We start from the raw sequence: 27314 nt of genomic DNA on the forward strand, positions 1-27314 counted from the left end.
ACAAACTTGGTTTGCAACTATAATAAACGAATAGATACAGTAGAGAAATCATATGCTACGAAAAATTTGACAAAGAAAATTATTACCTTCACTAAAAGAAAATAATTACCTTCGTAACATAAAACAGTTTTAAAAAATAAATAAAAATAAACAAAGTTTATCACGACTAGAAAAAAACTGTACTTTGTGACACAAAAGTACGCATATGTGCTTCGCTCATGCTCGAATAAAATTGAACCAGAAACCTCTAAAAAGAAATCCAGTAATTCATGACTTCTTCTGCACCTTCCGATGAAGCCACATCAGCCAAGCTACTCCGTTCCAAAGTATTACAAAGGTAAATATCGAATACGTTTCTTGTTTTATGTAATGAGTGAAATAAATTATACCTAATCTTGACGAAAGAAATATTTACAACGTTTTGATAAAGTGACGAAAAATTATACGTACATTTTGAACCACTTATCATTTTTTGTGGAATGGAGCGGGGGAGGGACACATTTGAACTTTACTGCCTATAAGTGTAACGAAAATGACAAATTTATTCTCTCAAAATCCAATTCTGAAGCTTAGAAAATCTGAGCTAAGAAGCTAATGTAAACTTGAAATTTAAAACACCAGTTTGGATCTCTTTGATAACAACTGATTGGATCAGATCAGAACAGGAAATTACGAATCAAGTTTGATTTGATCAGATCTCGTTAGTTCAACAAATCGATTAAAATCATATATTATCCACCCAGGAAAAACGTACTTACTAGTAAATCAGATCATCTTTTGACAATTTTTGAAAATTGCACCAAAAGTGGTCACTTTTTGACTATTTTGCTAATAATTGATGCGTTTTGACTTCCCATCCCTCAAAATTGGCACTTTTTGATCAATTTTCCAAAAATCGACTCTTTTAGATCAATTTTTAAAAAATTGACTGGTTTTGATCAATTTTCCAAAAATTGACTCTTTTAGATAAATTTTTCAAAAATCGACTCTTTTTGATCAATTTTCCAAAAAATTGACTCGTTTTGATCAATTTTTCAAAAAATTGACTCGTTTTGATCAATTTTTCAAAAAATTGACTCGTTTTGATCAATTTTCCAAAAATTGACTCTTTTTGATCAATTTTTCAAAAATCGTCTCATCTTTTTGATCAATTTTCCAAAAATCAGCTCTTTTTGATCAATTTTCCAAAAACTGACTCCTTTTGATCAATTTTCCAGAAATCGACTCTTTTAGATCAATTTTCCAAAAATTGACTCTTCTTGGTCAATTTTCCAAAAATTGACTCTTCTTGGTCAATTTTCCAAAAATTGACTTTTTCTGAAATCAACTTTACAAAAATTGACATTTTTTGATCAATTTTCCAAAAATTGGCCCTTTTTGATAAATTTTCCAAAAAATGACTTCTTTTGATCAATTTTTTTGAAATTGAAACTTTTTGAATTGGACAACAGAACTTTATAAGCAAGTTAGGCAAAAAACAGGAGTTTTTTTTGCAATTTTGGATTTTGGAACAAAAGGAGGACTTTATAAACAGATAAGGCGAAAATAAATTCTTTTTTAATGTTTATGGGGGGGGGGGGGTATACAAAAAGTTATTTGGGGTGCCCCCATAAAAGAAGTGAAAAAAAGCGCTTAATCTAAGGGTTACCAGATTTCATGAGATACCATATGATTCGATGATTTTAAGCCAGTTGGTTCAGATCAGATTTCGGCATTCCCTGGATCTAATTTCATATGATAAGAAGACTGCCACATATTCCCCAGATCTCGTTTGATTTGATGGTCAAACCTGTCGTACTTGCTTGATCATACCTGATCAGACCGTTTGATCAGACGATCTCATCTGATCAAACCAGATCTGGACATTCCCTAGATCTAATTTGACCGAATACCAAAATTGTTTTCCTGTCGTGACAATTTTATTCAATTTTTTCTTTTAAAAATCCATTCAGAATCACTCATTTCTGAACAGTTGAATCAGAATCATTTCACCTCACATAAAATGAACCCAATTTTTCAGGCAGGATGCTTTGGACACAGGATTTGAAAATACAAAGCTATGGGGATCAAAACGTTTACTGGTGGCAATACTCATGTTCTTCAGTTATATTTACATATTCATGCTGCGAGGAAATTTGAGCATAGCAATTGTAGAAATGACATCGGAAAAAAATATTACCATTGGAGATAAAATCGTTACTCAGGTACCTAAAATTACAGATTTGCATAAAAAGTTCACAAGCATTATTCTTGAATAAACACATAATGGAATGTTTTCCTTCGGTTTTAATTCAGAAACCAGAGTTCTCGTGGGATATGAAAACCAAAGGATGGATACTGAGTGTATTTTCTTATGGATTCTTGTTTTCCGCAGTCGGAGGATATCTGTCGACAAAGTATGGAGGTGTTAGGGTTGTCGGACTAGGGGTTATGTGCACTGCAATTATAACCATTTTATCTCCAGTAACTCTCCGCACCAGTGTATATTTATTCGCTATTGGTCGAGTAGCTGAAGGATTATTCGATGTAAGAGATTTACGTCCACCACTTTTTCAGTTTTCTCGATGACCTCGAATAAATTTTCGCACATTATTTTCTCATTCTCACAGAGCTTTGCATTTGCTGGAACTAGCGACGTTTGGAGCAAGTGGATTCCAACCAATGAGCTCCCACAAATTGTAATTATTAGCCATGTTGGACATAATGTAGCTGCATCCACGACGTTTCCCTTATGTGGTCTGATAGCTGAATATTTCGGATGGCCGATGATATTTTACTTCTCAGGTAATCTCGAGAACATATTAGCATCAAAATAAACCCTCGAGAAGTCTAAATTCATCATCACTTCTGCATTATAGGCACTTTCGCAATGATATGGTGCATTATATTCCTCACCTTTGTTCGCAATGACCCATCACAAGACACGAAAATCTCACCAGAAGAATTACGCTACCTCAAACGAAGTATAGAAATCAAAGATCGCCAAACCGTGAGTAAAATCCTTCTGAAGGAATTCTTCGAGCCAGTTTCAAACACATTTGAGGTCGTTTGCAGATAAAATACCCTTGGAAAAAAATCCTCACATCCAAGCCATTATGGTGTCTATGTTTGAATAAGATGGCTTACAGTTGGAGCCAAGCGACTGTGATTCACTGTTTTCCTTTGTACATCAAAGGTGAGGAATACACATTTTTATTCAGTGATCTGTGCAACAGAAAAATAATATGCATCTCCCATTTATAGATATGACCAAAAGGAATACAGCTCACGTGGGACTTCTTTCTGGTATCCCTAATGTGATTAATATTTTTCTAATTCCGATCATCGGATTGCTCATTGGTTACTTACAAAATAGTCGAGGTTTCAATCCATCTCAAGTATGTGCAGATTGATTGTTTCTGGTTCCTAGAAGAAGTTCAAAGATAAAGTAAACTTCGTGTTACTATGTATAGCTACACAAATGGATCTTGACGATAGGATTCTCATCAGCAGGAGCACTATTCATTGCAGTTGGATTTACAAACTTTACCATTTCTTTAATATGCTTCGTATTGACGGTGATATTTCTTTCGGCCTGTTCTTCAATACATCAGTAAGTGCCATCTTCCACATTGGATAGAAATTAATGTAGGTATTTCTGTGTACTTGTGGATTTATTAAAGGGATTTTTTCATAGTGTCATGACAGTATCAATATCACGTGATCATGCTGGTCTGGTGGCTGGTATAGCATCGTTCTGGTACTCGGTCAGCGCAATTGTTGCTCCACTATCGCTTGGATTTATAGTTGTTGATCACGTAAGAAAATAACTTGATTGAGAAGAAGAATCTAGTTGTAATGATGTGTTTAAATCATAGAATCTTTCAATACCTACTTGATTCGAAAAGTCAGATTCACATCTTGATCTACATAAAATTTATGTAGATGCAATCCCAAAATTTGTTTGCAGATTTTCGATTTACTCTGATTTTCGCAAAATCTCGATCAAATCTGATAATTTTGATATTCATTTCCACAGACATATCAAGAATGGGGAATTTTTTTCGCATTGAGCGGATGTATAGCGATCTTAGCTGCCATTATAACAGTGTTATTTGGATCCAGCGGGGACCAAAATTGGTCGTCGACGTCGACAAATCAAGATGAAGATTTTAATACAATTGAACAACGACAATGAACAATATGAATATTACCGAATAAATCAATTTTCAAATTATTGTTTGATTTTCATATCATCATCGTCACTGTTTTGCGTCAATTCAGTAGAAGAAGAGAGTTCCACTCCTGCAAATTCGGTGTAATCGAAACAACGATAGGTACCTAGACTTTTTAGTTTTTTTCAACATTGATGGCTTTGTTATCTCTCATAGATATTTTTTACTCTGGGTTCAAGAAACTTTTCCTTGGGCTAGTAAAATGAAAACCCAGACCTTAAAAAATGTTGATAAGGAAAAAAACTAAGTCAGGTCAAAAAATTGACATTTTGAGGTCACGCACGATTGTTGATTGTTGAGAAGGTACGAGCTCGTCGTCGAGCGAAAACTTCCCACGGTTGCGCGGCGAGGAATGCAGCGTTGCGTTCCCTCGTAAGATCGAAGCAGTTTTACTTTTGAGACATCGAGAAGAAGATTATAAGGAGAGGAAACGAGTACTGTAGATCGAAAGCGAAAGTTGAAAATTTGTTTGCAAAGAATATAAAATGGATGTTTCAACTTATTTCCTTCGCTGATTCATTTTCATTCTCATCAGTCTTCCTCAATTCTCTACTAAACTTCATATTCATAAATCCAACAACCACGAAGCATATACACTGAACTGTGTCTACGTTACCTTACAATATAGTTAATCTCTTAGTATGCCATTACAGTTTACATACATATTGAACGAATATGGAAACCTACAATGAGAAATTATTCTTGGGAAAATTTGATAAAAAAGGATCCAGCGAGGATCAAAACTGGTCGTCGACAAATCAAGATGAAGATATCAATGTAATTGAACCGAGACGATGAACATACCGAATAAAGCAAATTTTCATGACATTTTCGTTACTGTTCTGCGTCAATAAAGAAGAAGAAGATGTTCATTCTTAAAATTCGATTTCGATAATCGAAATATCGATACCTAGACTTTTTAGTTTTCGACATTGACAGCTTTGTTATCTCTCAAAAAAAAATTAAATACTCGGATATTTTTTATTCTTGGTGTAGGAAGCTTTTCCTCAGGCCAATAAAATGAAAACCCAGACAATAAAAAATGTTGATAAGGGGAAAAAACTAGGTAAGGTAACCAAATACAAGTGAAAAAAAAGTGTATGGAGTGATAGGAATAGTTTCGGAATAGTTTCTTATCACACAGGTTATTACATATGTATCGTAAATTAGATACACAGGTGTGTGTTGTTCTGTAGTTTGACTTCAACAGTCCTCATACCTACCTACACAAAATTCAGTCAAAAAAAAAAACTCCTATGAATTCTTCTCCATACCGCGATACAGTCACGTCAACTGAGTTACTGCGATGTCCCAAAAGACCACAAAGGTTTTCATTTTTACTTTTAAAATCTGGATACCAAAAAACTTCCAGATTGAAGACTCATATAATTAAAAACTGATTCATCGTAGGCAAGATGTTTTGGATTCCGAAGGCATAAAATTATGGGGTTCGAGACGTCTGCTGGTAGTGACATTCGTGTTCTTTTGCCATTTTTATTTGTTCATGCTGCGAGGAAACTTGAGCATAGCGATTGTGGAGATGACATCTGAGAAGAACATTTCTATAGGAGATAAAATCATCACCCAAGTACGTACAATATCAGATTCCGAAATTAGTAGGTACCTAATTAAAATATTGCATATACCACCGTAAAAAAAACACCTGTGCCAAAAATGGCAGCTTCGCACTCTTTTTTTAAATATTTGGTGCCGTTTTTGGCGCGGATGGTCTTCGCAGGGATTCAAAAAATTATCAGTATTAACATCAGACATTCTGAATACTTAGTTCAATCTAAGTACTTTGACAATGTTCATTTAGAAACCGGAGTTTGCATGGGATATGAAAACCAAAGGATGGGTACTGAGTTTATTTTCCTACGGATTCTGTTTCGGTTTCATTGGAGGATTTCTAACGACAAAATACGGTGGCGTGACAATCTGCGGAGTTGGAATTTTAACAACGGCTATTTTAACGATGTTATCACCTCTGGCACTTCGCACGAATATTTATTTATTTGGAGTTGGTCGAATGGCCGAAGGATTTTTTGAAGTAAGCTACAAACATAGACGTAAACAAGTACCTACCTACTACTTAATCCTGCATCATCAAGGTTCTCCATGGGTAGGTATGTTTTTGGGATATCGAGAGAAAGAGTATAAGGAGTAGGAATGAGTGGGTACCATAAATTGAAAGCCAAAGCTCAAAATTTGTTTTCAAAATGTTGATTTAATTTCAACAGCTCATTTTACGAAATAACAGCGAAACGAAAGTTTTGATTAAATCGACTGTCTGCATTCGAAAAAGTAAAATTCTCAACTCGAAAATTCCATCTTGTTGAAAAATACATTTTCAAAGGATTAAAATGGTGTTCTTCCAACGAATTTGCTTAATCATTCTCAATTCTGGATAATTTTTGGGCAAAAAGTTCAATTATGTACTTTGATCTTAGATTCTCAAGGAATTCTATCGATATCTGATAAGAGATGGGAAAAAGTTTATTGAAATTTGTTTTTAAAAAACATCAAGAATCTCTCCTCATCTTACAACGGACACAAAATGGATGTTTTTACTAATTTTTTTTCGCTGATTCATTTTCATTCTCATCAGTCCCCTCTCAATCTCATATTAATACATGCAGATTTTGGTGAGCTTTGAACTTGGAAAAAATATTAGATGAATCGAGGGAGTGAAATTTTTGAAAATTCGGAACAAAAGAGAAGAAGCGATAAAGGGAGAATGTGTGATTTGCAACCTTTTCCAGTGCTGCCAAGGAGACTATCCCAATCGGAAAAAAATTTTGAATTGGACAAATTTGAATCGAAAAATACATCACCAGCCAAAACTTCAGATGCTGACGAGTCTTTTTGGATTTTTAGCAAATTTTTGAAAATAAAGTTTTCTCAAAATTATCTGGATTTAGATAGCTACCCTATTATAAGCTTCCCAATATGATTAGAAACGGTTTCGAACCATTTTGAGCAATGTTATGAAGCCTCCAGCAGATTTTTGAAAGTGAAATTTTTTTATCGAGTAAAATTTTGAGAATGTACCGAAGAGTCTAGGTTCAAAACCATCCAATCAATTCACACAATCAGAAACAGGTTGGTACGTATACCAAATTTCAGCTTTTTAGGTCAATCGGGTAAAATCTTGATTTTTCCCCTATTTTTGTTCTAAATTTAATTTTTGAAAATCCGCAAAAAATCGAAAGATGCACTTCAGCGCCTGAAATTTTGACTAGTGACATATTTTAGCATGCTCCTTCGATTCAACCAAAGTACGAAGAAAATCAATTTTACGGGGGGAGGGGGGGGTCTTGAAAATTTCAATTACAAAATCGCAAATTTTGCAACAAATTAGCTAGTTATTTTTTTTGTAAGAAGAACACTGAAATTTTTCATGGCTTCTCAACATGATAGGTACTTTAAAGGCGTGAAATAGTCGTGGGTAATGAATATAATTTGATTTTGACTTTGAAAAGTTTTGCGAAATTCATAGATATTAAGGAAAACCTAAAGTATTGCCCGAGAAGTTAGGACGAAATATTTTTGAGGAATTTAATTTGAAAAATACTGGTTTTCAAAAATGTTAAATACTATTTACAAATTTTAGTTGTCAGTTCATCATGGAACATTCAAAATTGCCAACTTTTACCTACTTCCAAAATGATCAGTAGGGGGACGGGGTGGACCCTCGCCCCTGCATTCAACTTCGTCCGCTTTCAATTTTTTTTTAGTAAGGTTGCCTCCTGCCTCCCTCGCCTAGAAAACATTGAAGATTTTTTGATGACGAATTATATGTCTTCGTGGGTACCTGCAGAGTTTTGCCTATGCCAGTACATGCGATATATTCAGTAGATGGATCCCGAAGCATGAATTACCAAAAATTGTGGCTTTCAGTTTCACCGGGTATCATGTGGGTGCAGCTGTAACATTCCCTGTATGTGGTTTCATCGCTCAATATTGGGGATGGTCGATGATATTTTACTTCTCAGGTACCTAAATAAATACGTACCTATTACCTCATCTGCATAACCTTGAATATCTAACCCCCCCCCCCCACTCCCGGCGAAACTTAAAATCATTTTTGAATAGGATCTATCGCAATAATATGGAGCATTTTATTCTTCCTGATGGTTCGTAATGATCCATCGCAAGATGAACGAATTTCAGCTAGTGAATTACGATACCTCACTGAAATGCAAGTTAGAGATCGTAAAACCGTAAGTAATCCTTTCAGGGATGGAGGGGGAGGGGGCATTCAACTGAATTTTAATTTGTAGTTACCTACTGACAGATTACATACCCTTGGAGAAAGATTTTCACGTCTAAGGCACTGTGGGCCTTATGTTTAAATAAGATCGCCTATAGCTGGGCTCAGATGACCATGGTTTTTTGTTTTCCCCTCTACATAAAAGGTCAGCAAGAACAATCTCTCGACTACACAACTTCTATTTTGAACAACCATTTCATCATAATAAAAAAAATACCAATTTTTTTTTTATAGACATTACCAACAAGGATGTAGCTCAAGTAGGAGTTCTATCAGGTATTCCCAATGTGGCGAATGTCTTTATAACTCCTATAGCAGGATTGATAATAAGCCACTTGCAAAACAACCTCGGTTATGATGCCTCTCAAGTATACATAAAAATAAGATCAGCAACTCCAATCACAGAAGGTATTCAAGATCAATTTTAAATCTTTTCCTATATTTCACAGGTACAAAAATCAACTCTGACTGTTGGATTGCTGGTGGCAGGTGTGTTGTTTTTCATTGTCGGATTTTCTAATTTCGTTGTGTCTTTAATATGCTCCGTATTTATTGTCATCTCTCTCACAATACAAGTTACAGTCGTGCAGTAAGTCAAGTTGAAAATATTATGCTCTTCCAAGCACTGTGCAATACCCCATTCACTCCAAAAAAATTCTTCATAGATTGGTAGTTATTGGAATATCACGAGACCACGCTGGTTTTGTGGCTGGTGTATCTGCATTCTGGTTTTCTGCTAGCTCTATAGTAGCTCCATTATCTATTGGATACATTGTTGTCAATCATGTAAGTCCTAGCGTAGGACAACTTCGACTGGAGAATTTGGGATAGTCAATTACTGAAGAAATTTCATTTTTTTCAGACTTGGGAGGAATGGTGCGGCTGTTTCGCGTTGAGTGGAAGTGTTATGATATTTACAGCTATCATAACAGTGTTTTATGGATCCAGCAACGATCAAGGATGGTCATCGAGAAATCAGAACAAAGATGTTGAAATCAATACCAAAAGCGAAACTTTGCTACAGCCAAACGAATGATTATTTTCGGAGGAAACGTCCTCATTTTTATTGATGTGTAACAATTGGACCATATATATATTATTGTAGCCTAATTTATTAATAAATGATGAGACATGATATAATTATACCTATCAAATTTATTTTTTATTTATTTTTATGTAATTTGGAATTTATCAATTATCAAAACAATAAAACAAACGAATGATATGAATTTAATTAACCTGTACGAGAAGAAGTTGGATATGAAAAATATACAGCTTTGGCAAACACAGTCACGAGATAACTTTCACCAAGATTAGACGCTGAATGCATTCTCATTTCTCGAGAAGCAGTTCTAATCAAAATTAGGACAAAGTATTACACGTGTTAGTATCGTTCATAAGTATTTTAGATCCTAGAAAAATGGCAGTAGATCGAGCTAAAATCAGATTTAGCAATATTCCTGGTCAAGAAGACGACACATTCTTGGAAAATCAAACAAACAAGTAAGTTCTCCACAACACATCTCACAAGTTCATTTTTATAAGCAATGCAATCGACATTTGAAATGCTTCAAAATACAATTCCTTTCACAGGGAAGCAGGAAAAATCCCACAGCCATATCCGCTTTGGTGGTCAAAACGATTTTTAATCCTGATCTTGCTATTTCTCGGGTATTTTTTCTCGGTCCTAGTAAAAGTTAGCGTTAATATAGCAATTATCGAGATGACTGGAAATAAAACACACATCAACGCTGAGAACGAAACGATTTACAAGGTAGGTCAATATGAATTCAAAAGCTTCCGCCAATCCGCCATCATAAGCTCTCAATGTAACTATTTAAACTTTATTTCAGCCACCGGATTTCAATTGGGATTCCAAAGAAATTGGAATTGTTTTAAGCTCTCAGTCGTGCGGCTACTTCTTCAGTATTCTTGGAGGATATTTTGCTACTAAATTTGGCGGTTCTATAGCATACGGTTGGTTCACTATGGTGATGTCTTTGATAATCATCATGAATCCGATCATTTTGCAGTGGAGTTTTCATGCGTTCATAGCGAGTAGGGTTTTGGCTGGTCTTTTTGATGTAAGTAAGCAAAATATGGATTTTTTTTAGAACAAGATAAATGGCATGGCGTACCTAATAAGGTGCATAATTATGATCATGGTATGAGATAGGGTATAGGTTATGCCAGTACCGCTGAAGTATTCTCAAGATGGATACCTACTAGAGAAAGATCGAGATTCATGGCGATCATTTTTACTGGAGTGTACATCTCTGTAGCAGTTTCCTACCCGATATGTGGATACGTGGCGTATTATTGTGGATGGCAAATGATATTTTATCTAGCAGGTATGATATTCCTTATACAAAGTTGGTACAAAATTTTTTGAATTGGGCAAAGCTTCAGTCAAAATTTTGGACGCAGAAAATTATTTTTTTCTATTTTGGGTGAATTTTCAAAAATTTACGAGGGCAAAAATGAAAAAATCAAAATATAAGCTGAAATTTGAATGCACACTGTTTTCAATCCTTCTCTCCCTCTACTCAAAATCAACTGTAAACAGGCATCAAGAAGCTAGAGCCAAGTGAGCAGTTTTGGAATTTCCTACAAAGTTATGAAAGTGTAGACCGATTTTGGAGAAATGGTAGGTATTCGATCTAGTGGGTCACTGATTTTGACCGATTTTGCGTTGTTTTTTTTTTTTGAGAATCTGGAATTTTTGAAATATCGTTGGAAACTCCAGAACAGCTACAAAACCACCTGCAATCGACTCAGAACGTTGAAATTAGGGTTCTAAGAAAATTTCAGTTTTTGAATTTTCATTGGGTAAAATGTTGTGGAAATTTCCACCATCATCATCATCATCATCATTGAACTTTGACCCAGTGAGCTGTTCAGCCCGTCTGGGAAACTGTTCAAGAATTGCTCGCCCAATGATTGGCTCTGCTCCTAGCTCCTCCAGTATGTCTTCATTCTTTTTCCTATCACATCTCGTATATCCTGCCGTGGCTTACATGAATCTCATTTCCTCTGTGGTTACTCTGCTTTTCATATCCATTTCTCATCTTCCATGTTTTGCTTCCATACAGCAGCATTGGTCTTGCCAGCGTATTGTAGATTCTTATTCGAATTTTGGCTCTGACTTCTCTTGGAGGGATGACTTGGTTTATCACCCAGCTTACTCTCAGGAATTTGTTGATCTTAAGTTGTGTGTCTACCTCTCCTTCGTAAGATAGCTCGCACCAGAGATATTTAAAGCTTCTGACTTGTTCCACTGGCAGTCCATTTACAACAATTTTACTATGTATTGGCTCTTTCCCCTCAAAGGCCATCAGCTTTGGTTTTGACGACAAGATTCTTATTCCATCTATGCACGATATTCCCTTTCAAAATCCATTTTGACATTCCAATATTATTGGCTCCTCATGGCTCTCAATTCTTCACACTAGCATCTTTTCAAGTACATATTTTGTAAGCAGCATTTAGCAGGCTTATTCCATGGTATGGGTCATTTCAGTCTCCTTTTTTGAAAATGGGTATTACAATTGCTGTATGTGAGTCTTTGGGTATGGCAGCACCTGATAGTATTTTATTGTAGAAAGTTAGTCTCTTCTTACTGGTTATTGTGGCATTCTTGAATAAGTCTGTTCCCGCACAACAATAGTGAAAATTTTCAAAATTTTCTCATTATTTCTGACACCTTGACATGCGATTTTGACATGTTGATGTAAAATTCTATGCTCAAAATTTACATCCACAACTATGTTGACCAATTTTTCAGAATTTAAATTTTTGTTGTAGTGTTCAAAAGTTCATTAAACATTTTAGAATATGATCTTGTTTGAAGAGAAAAACAAATTTTTGATGGCATTTACAAAATTAATCATGTTTTTATAATTTGGAGTTGTTGATGATGTGTCAATGTAAAAGTTGATGGTCCACAAATACATCAACACCAACCTCAACCAAATTTTAAAAGATTTTAAAAATTTTGAAAATGACATTGATATTGTGGATGTATTTGCTGATGTCGAATTTCACATCAACATTAACATCGACATGTTGTTGACATGAAAATGTATTAGTTCTGTACTCTTAGATAAAGTATTGCACCTTTCCAATATAAGGAGTTTATGTTCAACTTCCTCGGAGGAGGCCTCCGGGTCGATGCTGCTTTCAGCATTAGCAATGGCCACCTCTGAGAAAATCATTTTTGGAATAAATCTCAATTTTTGAAATTAATTTTTCCAATTTTTTTGTAGCAGGAGATCGACAAGCTTGTTGATGCAAATGTCGATCCATCCACATCCATCACATTGGGATCCCACATGTCAATGCAAATTTTGACGCTATGTCGGACCAATTGTCAACGTGAATGTCGATCAACATTGGTCGACAATTACATCGACAGTTAGGTCGAAATAGGGTTGAAATTCACATTGACTTGGGGATCCAAAAGTGGCGGATGTGGATGGATTGACATTCACATCAAAATTAGCATGGTCATTGTTGAACAGGTTGGTAACTTATCAATCACTGCCTGGGGCTTTCCCATTTCTGGAAGTTTTCAAGGCTCCATCTAGCTCCTCCCAAGAAAATGGCTCATACTTAATCTCCTCATGGTTTGTTGCTTTGACTTCATTGTCCAGATCACTCCATAGGTTCGCGTAGTATTAGACCATTTATTTACAGTGTGGTGGGGCGATGTTGGCTCAGTGTACCTCCTCTTCCAATCTACTGGAGGCTCCAGTATCGCTCAAAACGGCACGAAAACAGGGCACATGCCTAATTTCAGCTTACTATGTCAACTTGGGGCCAATTTTCTCCCATTTTTGGCCCTTCAATTTTCAAAAATTTGCTGAAAATCTAAAAATACACCAAAGTACCTATAATTTTGACTGATGAAGCATTAAGTAAGACATGCTTTGGCGATTCAAAAATTTTAGCCTCAGCTTGGAATCCCCCGTAGTTAATCTAAACACATATTAAAATGACTTAACCAACATTTTGAAATAATCACGCAGGTGGGAGTTGTTTCATATGGTCAGTTATTTGGCTCATTATAGTACGAAACGAACCTTCCGAAGATAAACTAATCTCTAAAGAAGAGCTATCATACATTTTAAATGAAACTGAAACATCACCTAGGAATGAAGTAACAATTATTAAATTAATCAACCCATAAATCAGACAAAGGCACCTACTCATACAACAAACTACTTTACTATCCATTGATCATTTTTTCTTCTGCTCATTGAACAGATTATTCATCCGTATAAAGAAATCTTCAAGTCACCTCCAGTTTGGGCTTTGGGTGTAGCAAAATTTACATATGGTATAGGATTCTCCATCATAGTCACTTATCTTCCTCAATATGTAAGGGGTGAGTAGTCAAACCCTCCTCTATTTCTGTACCCTCCCCCCTTGGCGCAGCATGAGACATCACTCTTCAAGTGTGGAGGATGAAAGTCGATGAGGATATAGAAGCCAGTAAGAATTTAGTAGCCCTGCCCTATAATAGGATGAGATCTGAAAAGTGGACATATTGAATAATAATATACGAGTAAGTACTACACACTTTTTTTTTCTCACAATCTCAGACATAACAAAAAGGGAAATAAACGAGGTCGGAGTTATCGCTTCGATTCCAAATTTCATCTGCATCGTTATGACGCCAATAGTAGGAGCAATTATAGACTACTTGCAAAATAATCATAATCTAAAACCATCTCGAGTGAGTGAATTTAAGCAATCACTAGATAATTATGTTTGTCGGTTGAGTTCTTCAATAATCTCGAGTTTTTCTCAGGTTCATAAGATATTGATGACTTTTGGCTATGCAACTGGATCCATTCTATTTGTAGTAGCTGCTCTCGGCAATAATTTTATTTTGTCTATGACGTGTTTTGTACTAATCAAGCTGTTCTTGTCATTCAATTTTCTCATCGTACAGTAAGTAGATATTTTCATTATGTAATTATGGGGACACGGTATAAGGTATAATTCCTGAAACTGCGAAATATTTTGGAAGTGATACCAATTTTTTAGTCATTATTACCAATTTCAAAAAACCGAAAAAATTTCTTAAGTTTTTGGCTGTTTTTCTCGTTTTTTTGAAATTGGTAGTATAATGACCAAAAATTGGCACCGTAGCGTTCCAAAATATTTCCTCAATTTTGAGAATCGGTAATATCTTTCAATATTTCGGCATAATTAATGCGAAATATAGGCAAAGAAAAAAATTTCAAAACATGAATTTATCCAAAAATAAGCGACTCGCAAATTTTCAACCACTCAGTTCAAAACTGGTCTTGGATTTTGACGATTTTAGCACAGATCGGCGCAGAATCTCAAATATTTTCATTTGGGACTGGGCCATATTTTTTCCAAAGCAGGTTGGGTAGCAACAGAAGCGAAAAAAACACGATTTTTTCGAAAATACAGCTTCTTTGAGAGCTCATATTATCTTCCCCCCAATTTTTCTGAGTTACCTTCAACTCAAAATGAAGTTCTCTGCTGAATTTTGTTAAAAATCCGGTGACATTTTTTTTCGCAATTCACCCTAATGGAGTGCAATAATTGTTCATCATTCGTTCTGAAATAAGATTACTTTACCTATAAAAGAATTCACTTTTTTATTCATAGATTGATCTGCCTTTACATGGCACCCAGACACTCCAGTATTTTATTGGGAATATCTGCAAGCTGGTATGTTATAAGCCATGTTGCAGTACCCTCAACCGTAGGATTCATCGTCGTGAACCATGTAAGGATGCATAATTCAATTTCTGAAAATAAAACCATGATTATGATGAGTCATGAGGTTGAACCTAATCACCAAAGTGTACTCCTATCATTTCAGAAACTTCAAGAATGGAATACGTGTTTTCTACTAACGGCGGGAATTTTGATAGTTGGAGCTATTGTGTACATGATTTTTGGTTCGAGTGAACTTCAGCCTTGGGCAGAGTCAAATATTGAGGACAAAAATACAGATTTGGCCAAAACAGAGGAGAATCAATGCGAAAAATAATTCACGGTTCGGATAATTTCAACAATGTAATACGTGCTTAAAAATGGTTCATCTCACTTTTTTCATTTAACTGATAACTACCTACCTAAATGCAACGATTAAATATAACACCACATTTTGAAAATTTTACATTGGAAGTTCTATCTTTTTAGAATGTCCAGCGCCCAGCAAATTTAAATTGTTTTGAAAAGGCCGAAAAGGTCTGAGTGATCGTATAAGCACACCAGATGATACCTGGTTGAAAAATCTACTCGTCATTTACCCTCTTCAAAAATTTTAATTTTTTTCATTTTTTCTGGAATTCACAAATTAGTTAAAAATTTAAGGTCATATTTCCCGAAAATTCACCGTAACTACTTAAGACAGTCGGAATGGTGCTCAAAGTTCATTTTTAGCCCATCCAACACGATTTTAAATTTCTATAGAAAAATTGAAAAAGCGCTGGGGTTGGAGGCTCCAGAATGGGTCGAAGTCAGTATTTTGCTGATGTGAGGGAGTTGAACTTCAAGGAAATATTCGCATTGGTTCACTTTGCTCGAGAAAAAATTTTTATACACATAACTGAACATATTTTGAATTTTCAAAATTTTTCAAAAATTCACAAACGAATTTTAGCATTTGAAATTTTGGTTAGAAAAGTTTCAGAACATGCTCTCTCGATCTATGTAGCTTGGTTTCATTCAATTCAGAAAGTGTCAATTGTGAGTTCAAAAAACTCATCACTTAGAGTCAAACTGACCAATCGCAATTATGTAAAAATAAGTTTTTACTTTCAAAAGATCAGCTATAAGTGAGTGAAACTGAAAGATAAGGTACAGATGTACATTTTTAATGCATTTTAATTTCTTCAGGATTTTATCTAGGTAGGTACTTATTAATTTTAGAAATTCGCCAAGACGAATGAGTAAATAAAAAATAAATATGCCAGATAAACAGTTACTCGAATAAATCAATCAAGTCGTGAAAGCGAAACCTCACAATTATTAAATCCAACTGCACAAATCTTTCCCCACAAAAAGATATGCAATACACCAGATATCATAGTATGACTTCGTCAACTTGGTTCAGTAGTACATGCTTAGTACAGAGCGAAGTTCATCCCGCAAAAATTAGAAAAAATGACACAAATTCAAAAAGATAAGGAATCAAGAGAAGCTTCAGCAGATCTAGAACTCGCCAAGGAATTGTTGGAAAATTGCAATGAGAGGTATAGTACATAGAACAGATTAATTTCCTTGCCATAAAAACTTGGGTTTACCTTTGCTTAACTATAATTTCCGAAGGGATACCGACTAATTTTGCTTAAAAATTTCCACAGTAAAATTGAAAACCCACAAAAATATGCAGAAAAATATCGCCTCTGGTTTTCAAAACGATTTCTAGTACTGATTCTAATGTTCAGTGGATATTTCTTCGCGGTATCGTTGAAAGTCAGCGTAAACATAATCATTATCGAGATGACAACGAATAAAAACATCACTGTTGACAATGAAATCGTTCAAAAAGTAAAAAGAAAAGCACTCATTATAAGAACATCGTTTCAAATTCAACAATAATTATCTACTAATCTACAGGAAGCTGAGTTTGATTGGGATTCGAAAACCATAGGATTAGTTCAAGGATCACTTAATTACGGGTTGTTCTTCGCAGCATTCGGAGGATATCTAGCCACCAAGTTTGGAGGTTCAGTCACCTACGGGGTCGCAACAGCAATCGAGTCTGCGTTAACTATCCTGAATCCTATGTTTATAGAGTGGGGTGTATTTGCTTTCATCGCATGTCGTGGCTTGGTTGGTTTATTTGATGTGAGTATCACAAGTGCAAGTACCTAATTGAAGCGTAGATAGAGGAATTTGATGATACATATATTTTTTGCTTGGAGGGTTTTGCTTATGCCAGCACTGCAGAGGTATTTTCACGTTGGATACCAGAAAAAGAAAGATCAATGTTCATGGCAATAATATTTTGTGGAGTGTACATCGCCGTTGCAGTATCGTATCCTGTCTACGGATACGTGGCGTATTATTGGGGATGGCGAATGATATTTTACATTTCTGGTACCTATCCCATTACCTAACTAAGCTTTCAAGCCTTCATACTTTTATCCAACTATTAGGTATCTTCTTTCATTTTAGGAGGAAGTACTCTGATTTGGTCCATAATCTGGTTAATCATCGTGAAAAACGAACCATCTGCAGATAACTTCATTTCAAAAAAGGAAAAATTATACATCATAAGTGCGACTGAAACAACGCCAAGAGAAGAGGTAGGTATGTTAGATTTGAACATTAATCATAATGGAGGAGTAACAACATTCAAACTAACCAAACAGGTCGTTCACCCTTATTGGAAAATTATCACTTCACCTGCAGTTTGGGCCTTGGGAGTAGGAAAACTGACTTATAGTTTTGGATTCTTCATAATAGTTGGATGCCTACCTCTTTATGTGAAAGGTATTATGAGACACATTTGAAAATAAAAGTGAAAAATGACGAGTCCACGATAATAACAAAGAATATTCCACTTTTTCAGACGTATTACATGTAGACGTGAATGAAGTAGGGGTGATTTCATCGATTCCAAACTTTGCCTGCATATTTATGACACCTTTAGCTGGAGCTATAATGGATTACTTGCAGAATAACACCAAATTGAAACCAAATCAAGTAAAGAATAATACTTAGTATGTACTTCTGTTATTTTCCTCAATGAACCCAATTTCCCCAAAATGGTCACTTTGAAATCCATTTGCAAGTTTCCAAAATGAGCGAAATTAGGATCTCAAACATTAACCACAGACATTGATACAAGTGATGTCCAGGAATTTTTTCCCGAATCTTAAGCATAATTTAATTACAGATACATAAAATAATGATGACATTCGGATACACTACCTCGTCAATTCTATTCGTCATCGTTGCCTTTTGCAACAGTTTTACAGTATCGATGGCATGCTTCATCATGATTAAACTTTTTCTGTCATTCAATTTTCTCATCCTACAGTAAGTCTTCCAACAAAAGTCACCCCTTCTGTAATCAGTAGGTACGAATATTCTTCGATCATTTCCTGAATTTCAGATTGGTCTGCCTTTATTTGGCACCAAAGCATTCCAGCATTCTATTGGGAATATCTGCATTTTGGTACGTCATCAGTCAAATTATAATGCCTACTGCCGTGGGATTCATAGTCGTGGACCGTGTAAGACTTTAATGCTATATAATTTATTGAGGCTTTTGTAGATAACTAATAATGTTTGATGAGCACCTAAACTTGGTTATAGACTCTTCAAGAATGGAATCTATGTTTTTTATTGACTGCCGGTGTCTTGATGCTTGGAGCTATCGTCTACCTGATTTACGGTTCGAGCGAACTTCAACCTTGGGCTGTATCTGATATTCATGATAAAAATACACACTTGACTGAACATAATGACCATTGCAGTAAAAAATAAATATTTTTACTAAATATAATCAACCTATTGACTGAATAAATGATGATAGCAGTAAGAAAATAATGATTTTAAGTTTCAAATAATCAATTAATCAACCCACTTATAAATGCATATAATTATGTAGGTAATAGGTATGTATCTATTGATGGAGATGTGGTTTTACAATGATTTTGATACAGTTACACAAAAAAGATCCACCATCTCATCATCTTATTACTCTTCAACAAGAAGTTTCTACTGCCTTTGAAAATAATGAAAGAGACACTTCAATTTTATTTGATTTAAAGAAAGGCTTATGATAGGGCATGGGGAGGTACAAAATTCTTGAAAAGATTCACTCAATTGGAATTAGAGGACACCTTGCTCTCTTCATTGCGTATTTTCTTTCTGATTGTAAATTTCAAGTCAGAATAAAAATAATACCTTATCTCAAGTATACTAAGTCCAAATTGGTGTTCCCCAAGGCTCGGTATTGAGCACAACTCTTTTTATTCTCTTTATTGATAGAACGTATTCATAGCGTTATATCCCTCGCCCAATGTCACTGTGATCATTTGCAGATGATATGAACATCTCCCTATGCTTCAAAGACTTGCAAATAACACAGCTCTTTATCTGAGAAACTCTTGACAAAATATAAGAATGGGCAGATTCAAGTGGTCTCTCATTCTTAGAGTCTAAAACATACTTATCGCTTCTTTTTTCTAGAAAAAACAAAATTGAACATTACATTGTACCCTAAACCCTAACCCTCAAAGGTAAAAAACTTGAATTCAAATCAAATACAAAATTCCTTGGACTAATTTTTAACTGTAAGCTCAAATGGACACCTCACTTCTTTTATCCATTAAACAGAATTCAATAAAAACCCTAAATCTGTTGAAAGTAATTAAAAATCCAAAATATAACCTTTCAAGATCCCTCTTATATTACTTCAGTTATATAAATCTATAGTTGAATCAGTAAGAGCTAAAAGGTGTTACATGCCAAAATGCAATTTTTCAAGAAACACAAAAATCTAATTTATTTGAAAAGTAAAAAATTGTCAGAAATGTCACTCGGGCCAGTAGTAGAGGTTCATTTTAGACAATTTTTAAGATTGGTCTGATTGAAAAATATTCCATGTGTTCTGGATATATGGCACATCAAAGATGGTGGACTTGATCTCTTTTAACTCGTTAACATTGAAAAAAAAGTGATCATGGCTAATGATGGAGTATGACTTCATGCTTTGTGAAGGTGGGTCACTTAAGTTTCAGGAACCTTTTGAGTTTTGAAAATAGTGATGTGCACAGCATTCATAAGCAGATGAAAATATGTTTTTTTAGGGGGGGGGAAATGCACATTTTGGAAATTTAGGGATAAAATGTTGACATTTTTACAATTTTTGGTTCATTTTTATAGAAAAATACAAAATTTCAAAAAAAAATCAAAAAGTCATTATTTTAAAAAAATTGAAAACATTTTTGTCAAAAATACCACTCTAATTGAGAAATGGATACCCCCCTCCCCATGTTCCCAGTACTGGACTTGAATTCAGATCATGTCAGTAAATTTGGAATGTTTTCAATGCATCATTTTCCAAAGAAACCCGAGAATCAACAAAATGGCATTTAACGCCTTTCAGCTCTAACCAATTCAATTAGAAGCAAAATAGAATGTGTGTAAGTAATGGTTGTCCAGTAGGGTGGTTCATGTAACTTTTTTTTTGAAATCTCAAGGTCTTACCCCCTAAGTTTGTTCCTTAAACACAACGAAGCTTGACCGGGTTGATTCAGCGCAACTATACTGAGAGCGACATCCCCACCACAACTTATTATGTGATACTAATTTTTCTTGGATTTTTAAAACAACCATTCCAAAGTATTGATTATGATTTTTTGGCTGTAGAATTCATTTTAACCTGAATTTGGAATTTAGAAATCAAAAATTTCCATTTTTATAAAGTAACAGCTTTAAAATTAATAATAGTCAATAAAACATCAATTTGTTTAAAGTGCTGAATCTTATAAAATATTCATATTTGGATGTAAATCTATCCCATATGTACATTTTTTCCCTTTGATTACCAAGTAGAATAGAATAAGTAGTAATACAACCATAAATTCATACTTTTTTCTTTACTTTTGAAATCTTTTGTATTTCCTCCTTCAATGAGCTTCGGATTTGAAAAATTGGCATCGACTCTTCATTAATAACATCTTAAAAAGCCCACAAATGACTACCCTTTCTTATTATACATTGTAGAGGGGATAACATTGTGTAATACTGCTTCGATCCAATGAGGAAATGCAACGCTGCATTCCTCGGCGTGCAACTGTGAGAAGTTTTCGCTCAACCCGCTCATACCTTCTCAACCTTCAACTCTCCTGCGCGACCTCTAAATATTATTTTTTCACCCTGAAATTTTTTGTGAAGTGTTTTCTAACCAAATCGAACACTTCTAGGGGGTAAGCTCAAAAAATTGAAACCTAAAGTTTTTTCTATTGTTCTTTGGACCACCCTATTGTCCAGCTTATATCAGTGTGTCAGGTAGAAAACTATGAATCCTTGAAATAATACAAAATGCTACCTTACGCCTGTGTATTGGAGCACTGCTATCCTTTCTTCAAAATATTTCAAACCATTCTAACAGTCATTCTTTTTCTCAATAATTCTTTAAGAAAAAACCATGTAAACTTATTAGACCTCACTTCTGAATACTACAATAAATCTCCACCATGCGAATTAATTTTACCAGAATTCAATCTATCTCTATCTCAGTGCAAAAAAAATAAATAAATATCCATTAGATTTCATCAAAGAAAAATATAGTGAGACCAGAATTCATTTTATGCTTCACAGATGGTTCTAAAAAAGAATTTGAATATGCAGGCTATGCTTTTTCTATTGATGGTAGAACTATCAACTTCAAAACTCACAAAATACTCTTCTATTTTCTGTTTAGAACTTTCTGGCATACTCCATTGCCCACAAATAAGATCTCTACCTCCAAAATCCTTGACAAAAAATTCCTGATTCCATCAGACTCACTTTCTTTTTTTTTATTAATTCAAAACAAATTTTCAGAACATCAACTTGTTCATAAGATCCATCAAAGCATTTATAAACTGCAGACCACTAATACAATTATTAAATTTATGTGTATGTCCCAAGTCATGTGGGCATTGAAGGAAATCAGGCAGTAGATGAGTCTGCTGAAACAGCTGTTACCCCCTCTAATATCTACTCTGTGACCCATGATGATGTTATTAACATTCTAAAATTCATCCAATAGGTACCTACTACCTACTCCAATTGGCAAAACCCGTGGAACTCAGAAACTGACCATAAACTATTCACCATTTCACCCACAAAAAATGAATCTTTACTTGGAAGCACCTTCATCTCCTAAATTCTCAGAAGAAATTAAGTATAATCACCCGCCTCAGCCTAACCAAAGCACCTAAACCCACTTGTCAATCGCCCATCCTTAAACATTTCAGACTTTGACTCTAATTCCTGACAACATCAAACAGATGGAAAACATTCTTAGATTCATCAAAGGAATAAAAAATAATAATGATAAGAATAATTACTACATTCTGTGATGCTACATACGTATTAAATTAGTCTTTGGTTCTTTTTATCTACTCACAAAGTTCAGTAAATATGTCAGATAAGCATCGCCCGAATAAATAAATTAAATCGTGGAAGCTACGCTGATAGTAGGTACCTACTTTACCTACAAACATACGCAAAGTTATTTCCATGTGAAAGATGTTATATTTTATATTATTAAATTTTTTCAAACTTTGATTTACTCAGTATAGGTACATGATACACACAGTTACAAGAGGACTTCATCTCACCCACACTGCACAAAATGACTTTAATCCGAGAAAATGAGCAATCAAGGAAATCCACAGAAAACCTAGAACCCACCAAGAAATTGTTAGCAATAAATCACGATGAAAGGTAAGTGAAGTCGACGATATTGATTTATTTACAACAGGAATTTGATTTTAAAATGTACCTACTGTTTGATAATTTTCACAGCGTAAATCAACCAAAACCAGTGGAAAAATATCACCTTTGGTCTTCAAAACGATTTCTAATGCTCGTTTTACTATTCTGGGGATATCTACTCACAGTAGCATTGAAACTCAGCATAAACATAATTGTTGTCGAGATGACAACGAGAAAAAACATCACCATCGACAATCAAATCATTGAAAAAGTAAGCATACCAATCACACCTAAATCATTTTATTTTAAATTCATCATCCAGCAATATTAATCAAAAGGCGGCTGATTTTGACTGGGATTCGAAAACCATCGGATTAGTTCAAGCATCTACTAATTATGGCTTATTGTTCTCCGCATTTGGAGGATATTTGGCAACCAAGTTCGGAGGATCTGTTACTTATGGGATCGTAATAGCATTGGAGTCTCTATTAACTATTCTCAGCCCTATGTTTATTAAATGGAATTTTTACGCTTTCATTGGATGCTGTAGTATGGTTGGTTTATTCGATGTGAGTATATGTACCCATCACAATTAATGTATTTGAAGAATTTCTCATCTCAAATCTGTAGTGTGCATCTAATTTACCTACCTACATACTATGGAGCAGGGCTTCTCTTTTGCCAGCACAGGTGAAATATTCTCACGTTGGGTACCGCAGCAAGAAAGATCAACATTCATGTCAGTCATTCTTTGCGGAGCATACATCGCAGTCGCTGTGTCATACCCTGTGTTTGGAAACATTGCCTATTACTGGGGATGGAAAATGGCATTTTTTGCCGCAGGTAGATAGGTCTTTGAACCCAAAAGCTACACATATGAACGTTGAAGATCTCTATTAGGTATACTTATTCAAATCATGAAATGTTTTTTTTTCAACCCTTGTCCCACGTTCTAGGAGGAAGTACTTTTATTTGGTCGATTATATGGTTGATCATTGTAAGAAACGAACCATCCCAAGACAAGTTTATATCAAAAGAAGAAAAGTGGTACATTATAAGTGAGACTGAAAGCAAACACAGAAAAGAGGTTAGTACATTAATAACTTGAACCGAGTTTAATTAATCAATAAAGAAACTTCAACTTTTCTTATTCAAATTCAAATGATCCGAACAGATCGTCCATCCTTACTGGGAAATCATCACTTCGCCAGCAGTTACAGCAATGTGTATAGGAAAAATGACCTATAGTTGGGGATACTTCTTAATAAGTGGATGTCTTCCATTATACGTCAAAGGTATTAGATATCGTTTTAGCATTATAATTATTATCGCAAGTAAACTGTTGCGGGATGGCAATAATTACAAAATTATTTTACCTATATTCTCTCGCAGATGTACTACAGACAGAAGTAAATGAAGTGGGAATTATTTCATCTGTGCCCAATTTTGCTTGCATATTCATGATACCTTTAGCCGGAGCAATAATGGACTATTTGCAGAATAAAACCAAATTAAAATCAAATCAAGTAAAGAAAATATCAAAGTCAGGGTTTCTTGGTAACTATACTTGGGAAAAAAATTCGTTCAAAGCCTAAAATATTTCGACATAAAAAATCTATTTTTTTTTTTTTTTTTGTTGAAGCACAAACAATTCGAACATTGGTGTCTTAAACTCTAAAAAATTTGAAAAATACAACCCGAGAGTTTCAAATAAAAACAAAAAATGAAACTTTTTAATCACCCCCATCCACCTCAGAGCCCGGGTGGGGGGGGGGGCTTCAATTATTTGCACATTGTCTCGAGGTACACAACTTCAGCAGCACATTACTCCAAAGCTATGATACTTTGATCAAAACTGATTTCACAGTTTAAAAAAGCATTGTATTTTGAACTTTTCAAATACTTATTCTTAAATTTTCAAAAGTGTAAAGTTGAACTTTTGAAAGTTCAAATTTCAAAATGGCGCTGTAAGTGGGAGCTACCATTTAAAATTCTGAAAAAATTTCCATAGATGTCCCTTTTGATGCTTTTTCGAAATATTCAATTTTCAATATGGGATCTTCTAATGGACAGGGGAGCACCCCCTCCCCAAAATTGGGCAAAATTTTCAAAAAAAATCTGGGGCATGTGACATATTGAATTGTATGTTTTCGGTGACGCTAAACACGAATATGACTTCAGATGTTTGATTGGACCCCATCCACGGCCCCCAGTACCCCCCAAAGGGGGGTGGTAAAAGTCAAAAAAATAGTTTCATTCGTGTGACACATTAAATAGTATGTTTTCGATATTGCTGAACACGAATATAGCCTTAGTTTTACAAATTGACCTCACCTATGGCCCCCAGAACCTTTCCAAATGGGTAAAAGTCTAACTGGGGGCTGTGGATGGGATCCAATCAAAAATCCGACGTCATCTTCGTATTCAGCGTCACCAAAGTAGGCTGAACATTAATCAATCACTTTTTTATTTTCATTTTCCCATGAAAAATGCAGAAAACTTCAGAATTTTGAGCAGAAAAACTTTTTCCGTATTTTCTGGGAAATTCGTTCAGAATCTGTTTTTATTTTTCAAAACGAAAAATTTCTGTATAAATACGAATTTTTTCATACACCCGGCAACCCTGTTGACAAGTTCTTCCGATAGCTCTACAATCTTCATATACGAGTACATTTTGGAGTGTAATGTGAAACAACAAGTTTTCTCTTAAGAACTACCACTCAGTGCCCCCTCTCCCCTCCAATCCCTAAATTTTTCGAAAAGTTATTCATCAAGGGAGGATTTGAGTAGTCAATTGAATCCAAAAAATTAAAAAAAGTTCAGGTGGATATGATTTTTGCTCAAAGCCTAATTGTGAATAATGCCATTTTTTCAAATTTTTAAAAGTCTAAAAAATGCCAAAAAAGGCATTTTTGAGCTTTGATACGATTTCAGCAATAATTAATTAATTTTACCAAAAATGTACCAGCTTTTACGAAAAATTATCAGTATTGAAATAAGATCAAATATGCTCTAAAAATGTTGAAAATTGACAGTTCTTTTTTTCAAGTTTTCAAAAGTCAACGTGAGGTGGATTACTGTCTCAAAAATTTTGTAAGAGTTGACATTATTTATACCACACTTTTTCATTTTATTTGTTTTGTTCATTTTATTTTTCAAATGAGGAAACTGAGAAGACTGGGAACTTTACTTACTAAGTACATATTTCGAACTAGATGCCCTCAAAATTTAAAAAGTGACAAGTCATGGTCATTTTTTATTTTTTATCATTTTTTTTTTTTTTTTGAAATTTTAAACATGTTTTGAAGGTACTGACAAGGAAAGATGCCGAGGTTCAGAGATATCAGATCGACAAAATGAACCAATACAAAAAAAGCACTTTCAAACGTGCTGCTGAGTGTGTTGAAATCTCATTTCGAAATAATTTTGTTAAAAGTGGAATAAAATAAGGTCTTTATTGTGCACAATCTTTTTAAATTTTTAATTTGCAGCTCAAGTAAGAATTTTTGAGTTTTCTTACTCATTGCCTTTTACAGATACATAAAATTATGATGACATTCGGATTCACCTCTTCGAGTATTCTTCTTATCGTAGCTGCCTTCTTTTGCAATTTTGCAATATCAATGGCGTGCTTTGTACTGGTTAAAATCATTCTATCGTTCAATTTTTTCATCTTACAGTAAGTTTTTATTTTCAAAAAAAGTACGTAATTGGCTTCAGTCACCTGCACAAATATTCTACTCTATCGATGATTTCTGGATTTCAGATTACTTTGTATTTACTTAGCACCCAAACATTCCGGCATTATAATGGGAATATCTGCATTTTGGTACATCATTAGTCAAATTTTAATGCCCTTTGCAGTGGGATTCATTGTAGCGAACCATGTAAGAAAATAAAGCTAAAACTTGTGTATTGGAAGTTCTGAAACACCGATTGTTTTATGGGGCATGAATTTGCTTTCAGACGCTTCAAGAATGGAACATATGTTTTCTGCTAAGTGCAGGGGTTCTGATGCTTGGAGCTATCGTGTACCTGATTTATGGTTCCAGCGAAATTCAACCGTGGGCTGTGGATAAAGATTCGGGCGATGAAGATAAAAAATGATACAGAATTGTTACCTCACTAAAATAAATTTGTCTTGAAGATGGATTGGATGAAACACGAATTAAAATAATTTCCTCAGCCACACATCTTTCTTGAGCCTATTAAATCATCTGTCAGTTCGTCACTAAATTTATCAGTCACCTAGGCTTTGTAAAATTTGCACTTTATGTCTGTGATTATAATAACAAAACAAAGCAATCTTTGTGTAATGAATTACGTTCGTTTACCTAATAAATCATGCCTTCAGATAGCAGCCTATTTTTTGCGAGATGAAAATAAACATG

At 34.6% G+C, this 27314-nt stretch overlaps 5 protein-coding genes across 7 annotated transcripts; all 5 read left to right on the forward strand.

The window, feature by feature from the left end:
* The first annotated feature begins 137 nt into the window (after window positions 1–137).
* Window positions 138–4217, forward strand: LOC135837119 (sialin-like). The gene is made up of 10 exons (XM_065352286.1): window positions 138–337; window positions 2021–2204; window positions 2296–2526; window positions 2610–2784; window positions 2859–2989; window positions 3055–3175; window positions 3244–3377; window positions 3453–3592; window positions 3677–3797; window positions 4019–4217. The coding sequence occupies exons 1-10, from the start codon at window positions 270–272 to the stop codon at window positions 4175–4177; spliced, it is 1464 nt and encodes a 487-aa protein (XP_065208358.1). The 5' UTR covers window positions 138–269; the 3' UTR covers window positions 4178–4217.
* Window positions 4218–5348: 1131 nt separating this feature from the next.
* Window positions 5349–9712, forward strand: LOC135837117 (sialin-like). Its single transcript, XM_065352281.1, has 10 exons — window positions 5349–5541; window positions 5625–5802; window positions 6034–6264; window positions 8035–8209; window positions 8310–8437; window positions 8512–8632; window positions 8722–8855; window positions 8937–9076; window positions 9153–9273; window positions 9350–9712. The coding sequence occupies exons 1-10, from the start codon at window positions 5471–5473 to the stop codon at window positions 9521–9523; spliced, it is 1473 nt and encodes a 490-aa protein (XP_065208353.1). The 5' UTR covers window positions 5349–5470; the 3' UTR covers window positions 9524–9712.
* Window positions 9713–9786: 74 nt separating this feature from the next.
* On the forward strand, window positions 9787–15652 carry LOC135837114 (vesicular glutamate transporter 2-like). Its single transcript, XM_065352278.1, has 10 exons — window positions 9787–9990; window positions 10081–10261; window positions 10341–10571; window positions 10664–10838; window positions 13515–13645; window positions 13753–13873; window positions 14091–14224; window positions 14300–14442; window positions 15136–15256; window positions 15353–15652. The coding sequence occupies exons 1-10, from the start codon at window positions 9908–9910 to the stop codon at window positions 15521–15523; spliced, it is 1491 nt and encodes a 496-aa protein (XP_065208350.1). The 5' UTR covers window positions 9787–9907; the 3' UTR covers window positions 15524–15652.
* A 792-nt stretch (window positions 15653–16444) lies between these two features.
* On the forward strand, window positions 16445–19038 carry LOC135837113 (sialin-like). The gene is made up of 10 exons (XM_065352277.1): window positions 16445–16730; window positions 16842–17028; window positions 17098–17328; window positions 17406–17580; window positions 17659–17789; window positions 17856–17976; window positions 18056–18189; window positions 18383–18525; window positions 18602–18722; window positions 18805–19038. Exons 1-10 carry the CDS (start codon window positions 16642–16644, stop codon window positions 18973–18975), a joined length of 1503 nt encoding a protein of 500 aa, XP_065208349.1. The 5' UTR covers window positions 16445–16641; the 3' UTR covers window positions 18976–19038.
* Window positions 19039–22233: 3195 nt separating this feature from the next.
* Window positions 22234–27278, forward strand: LOC135837118 (sialin-like). 3 transcript variants are annotated; one of them, XM_065352283.1, is made up of 11 exons: window positions 22234–22682; window positions 22783–22932; window positions 23014–23194; window positions 23262–23492; window positions 23592–23766; window positions 23880–24010; window positions 24098–24218; window positions 24316–24449; window positions 26460–26602; window positions 26690–26810; window positions 26890–27278. In XM_065352283.1, the coding sequence occupies exons 2-11, from the start codon at window positions 22841–22843 to the stop codon at window positions 27028–27030; spliced, it is 1470 nt and encodes a 489-aa protein (XP_065208355.1). In that variant the 5' UTR covers window positions 22234–22682; window positions 22783–22840; the 3' UTR covers window positions 27031–27278. The 3 variants fall into 3 exon arrangements, with proteins under 3 accessions (XP_065208355.1, XP_065208356.1, XP_065208357.1); XM_065352284.1 differs by lacking the exons at window positions 22234–22682; window positions 26890–27278 and having other exon boundaries at window positions 22691–22932; window positions 26460–26625; window positions 26690–26799; XM_065352285.1 differs by lacking the exons at window positions 22234–22682; window positions 26690–26810; window positions 26890–27278 and adding an exon at window positions 26232–26373 and having other exon boundaries at window positions 22691–22932; window positions 26460–26582.
* The last annotated feature ends 36 nt before the right edge of the window (window positions 27279–27314 follow it).

The sequence above is a fragment of the Planococcus citri genome, chromosome 2 (assembly GCF_950023065.1).
Source record: "Planococcus citri chromosome 2, ihPlaCitr1.1, whole genome shotgun sequence".
Classification (NCBI taxonomy): domain Eukaryota; kingdom Metazoa; phylum Arthropoda; class Insecta; order Hemiptera; family Pseudococcidae; genus Planococcus; species Planococcus citri.

Coding starts and splice junctions, on each gene's coding strand:
- LOC135837113 (XM_065352277.1), top strand. CDS start 16,642: ATGACACAAATTCAAAAAGATAAGGAATCAAGAGAAGCTTCAGCAGAT. Junction 17,581..17,658: donor AATGATATTTTACATTTCTG/GTACCTATCCCA, acceptor CTTTCATTTTAG/GAGGAAGTACTCTGATTTGG. Junction 17,977..18,055: donor CCTACCTCTTTATGTGAAAG/GTATTATGAGAC, acceptor CCACTTTTTCAG/ACGTATTACATGTAGACGTG.
- LOC135837119 (XM_065352286.1), top strand. CDS start 270: ATGACTTCTTCTGCACCTTCCGATGAAGCCACATCAGCCAAGCTACTC. Junction 2,527..2,609: donor TAGCTGAAGGATTATTCGAT/GTAAGAGATTTA, acceptor TCATTCTCACAG/AGCTTTGCATTTGCTGGAAC. Junction 3,378..3,452: donor GAGGTTTCAATCCATCTCAA/GTATGTGCAGAT, acceptor TACTATGTATAG/CTACACAAATGGATCTTGAC.
- LOC135837114 (XM_065352278.1), top strand. CDS start 9,908: ATGGCAGTAGATCGAGCTAAAATCAGATTTAGCAATATTCCTGGTCAA. Junction 10,262..10,340: donor AGAACGAAACGATTTACAAG/GTAGGTCAATAT, acceptor ACTTTATTTCAG/CCACCGGATTTCAATTGGGA. Junction 10,839..13,514: donor AATGATATTTTATCTAGCAG/GTATGATATTCC, acceptor ATAATCACGCAG/GTGGGAGTTGTTTCATATGG.
- LOC135837118 (XM_065352283.1), top strand. CDS start 22,841: ATGACTTTAATCCGAGAAAATGAGCAATCAAGGAAATCCACAGAAAAC. Junction 23,195..23,261: donor ACAATCAAATCATTGAAAAA/GTAAGCATACCA, acceptor ATTAATCAAAAG/GCGGCTGATTTTGACTGGGA. Junction 26,811..26,889: donor GATTCATTGTAGCGAACCAT/GTAAGAAAATAA, acceptor ATTTGCTTTCAG/ACGCTTCAAGAATGGAACAT.
- LOC135837117 (XM_065352281.1), top strand. CDS start 5,471: ATGAATTCTTCTCCATACCGCGATACAGTCACGTCAACTGAGTTACTG. Junction 5,803..6,033: donor GAGATAAAATCATCACCCAA/GTACGTACAATA, acceptor ATGTTCATTTAG/AAACCGGAGTTTGCATGGGA. Junction 8,438..8,511: donor AAGTTAGAGATCGTAAAACC/GTAAGTAATCCT, acceptor ACCTACTGACAG/ATTACATACCCTTGGAGAAA.